Genomic DNA, 223 nt, shown 5'->3' with positions numbered 1-223 from the left:
CCAGAGACTGCCCGGGCTCACCTTCACGTAGCAGTAGTAATGCCCTGCATGGCAGCTGAACCCGGAGTGCACCAGCACTGCGTAGAGAGCGTACATGACGGGATCCCCGTTGTTCTGAGACATGTAAGGGCGGATGTTCAAGAACTCGGGGTACCCCACGTCCTGCGGAGAGAGGATGTCACAGGAGCCTGCACAGCAGAGAGCTTTCTTGCTCAAGCGAAAG

At 57.8% G+C, this 223-nt stretch overlaps 1 protein-coding gene across 1 annotated transcript in view; it reads right to left on the bottom strand.

The window, feature by feature from the left end:
• Nucleotides 1–223, bottom strand: part of LOC104279259 (ubiquitin carboxyl-terminal hydrolase 36-like) — a gene marked incomplete at both ends in the record, with an annotated part of 4,243 nt that overhangs the window by 680 nt on the left and 3,340 nt on the right. The window contains one exon of the mRNA XM_009876471.1: nt 22–162. Within this exon, the coding sequence (XP_009874773.1) occupies nt 22–162 (141 nt within the window). The remainder of the gene's footprint in view (nt 1–21; nt 163–223) is intronic.

Source organism: Apaloderma vittatum, unplaced genomic scaffold, assembly GCF_000703405.1.
Source record: "Apaloderma vittatum isolate BGI_N311 unplaced genomic scaffold, ASM70340v1 scaffold28529, whole genome shotgun sequence".
In the NCBI taxonomy this organism is placed as follows: Eukaryota; Metazoa; Chordata; class Aves; order Trogoniformes; family Trogonidae; genus Apaloderma; species Apaloderma vittatum.
The sequence above is the reverse complement of the archived record's forward strand: the minus strand, read 5'-3'. Positions and strand labels throughout refer to the sequence as shown.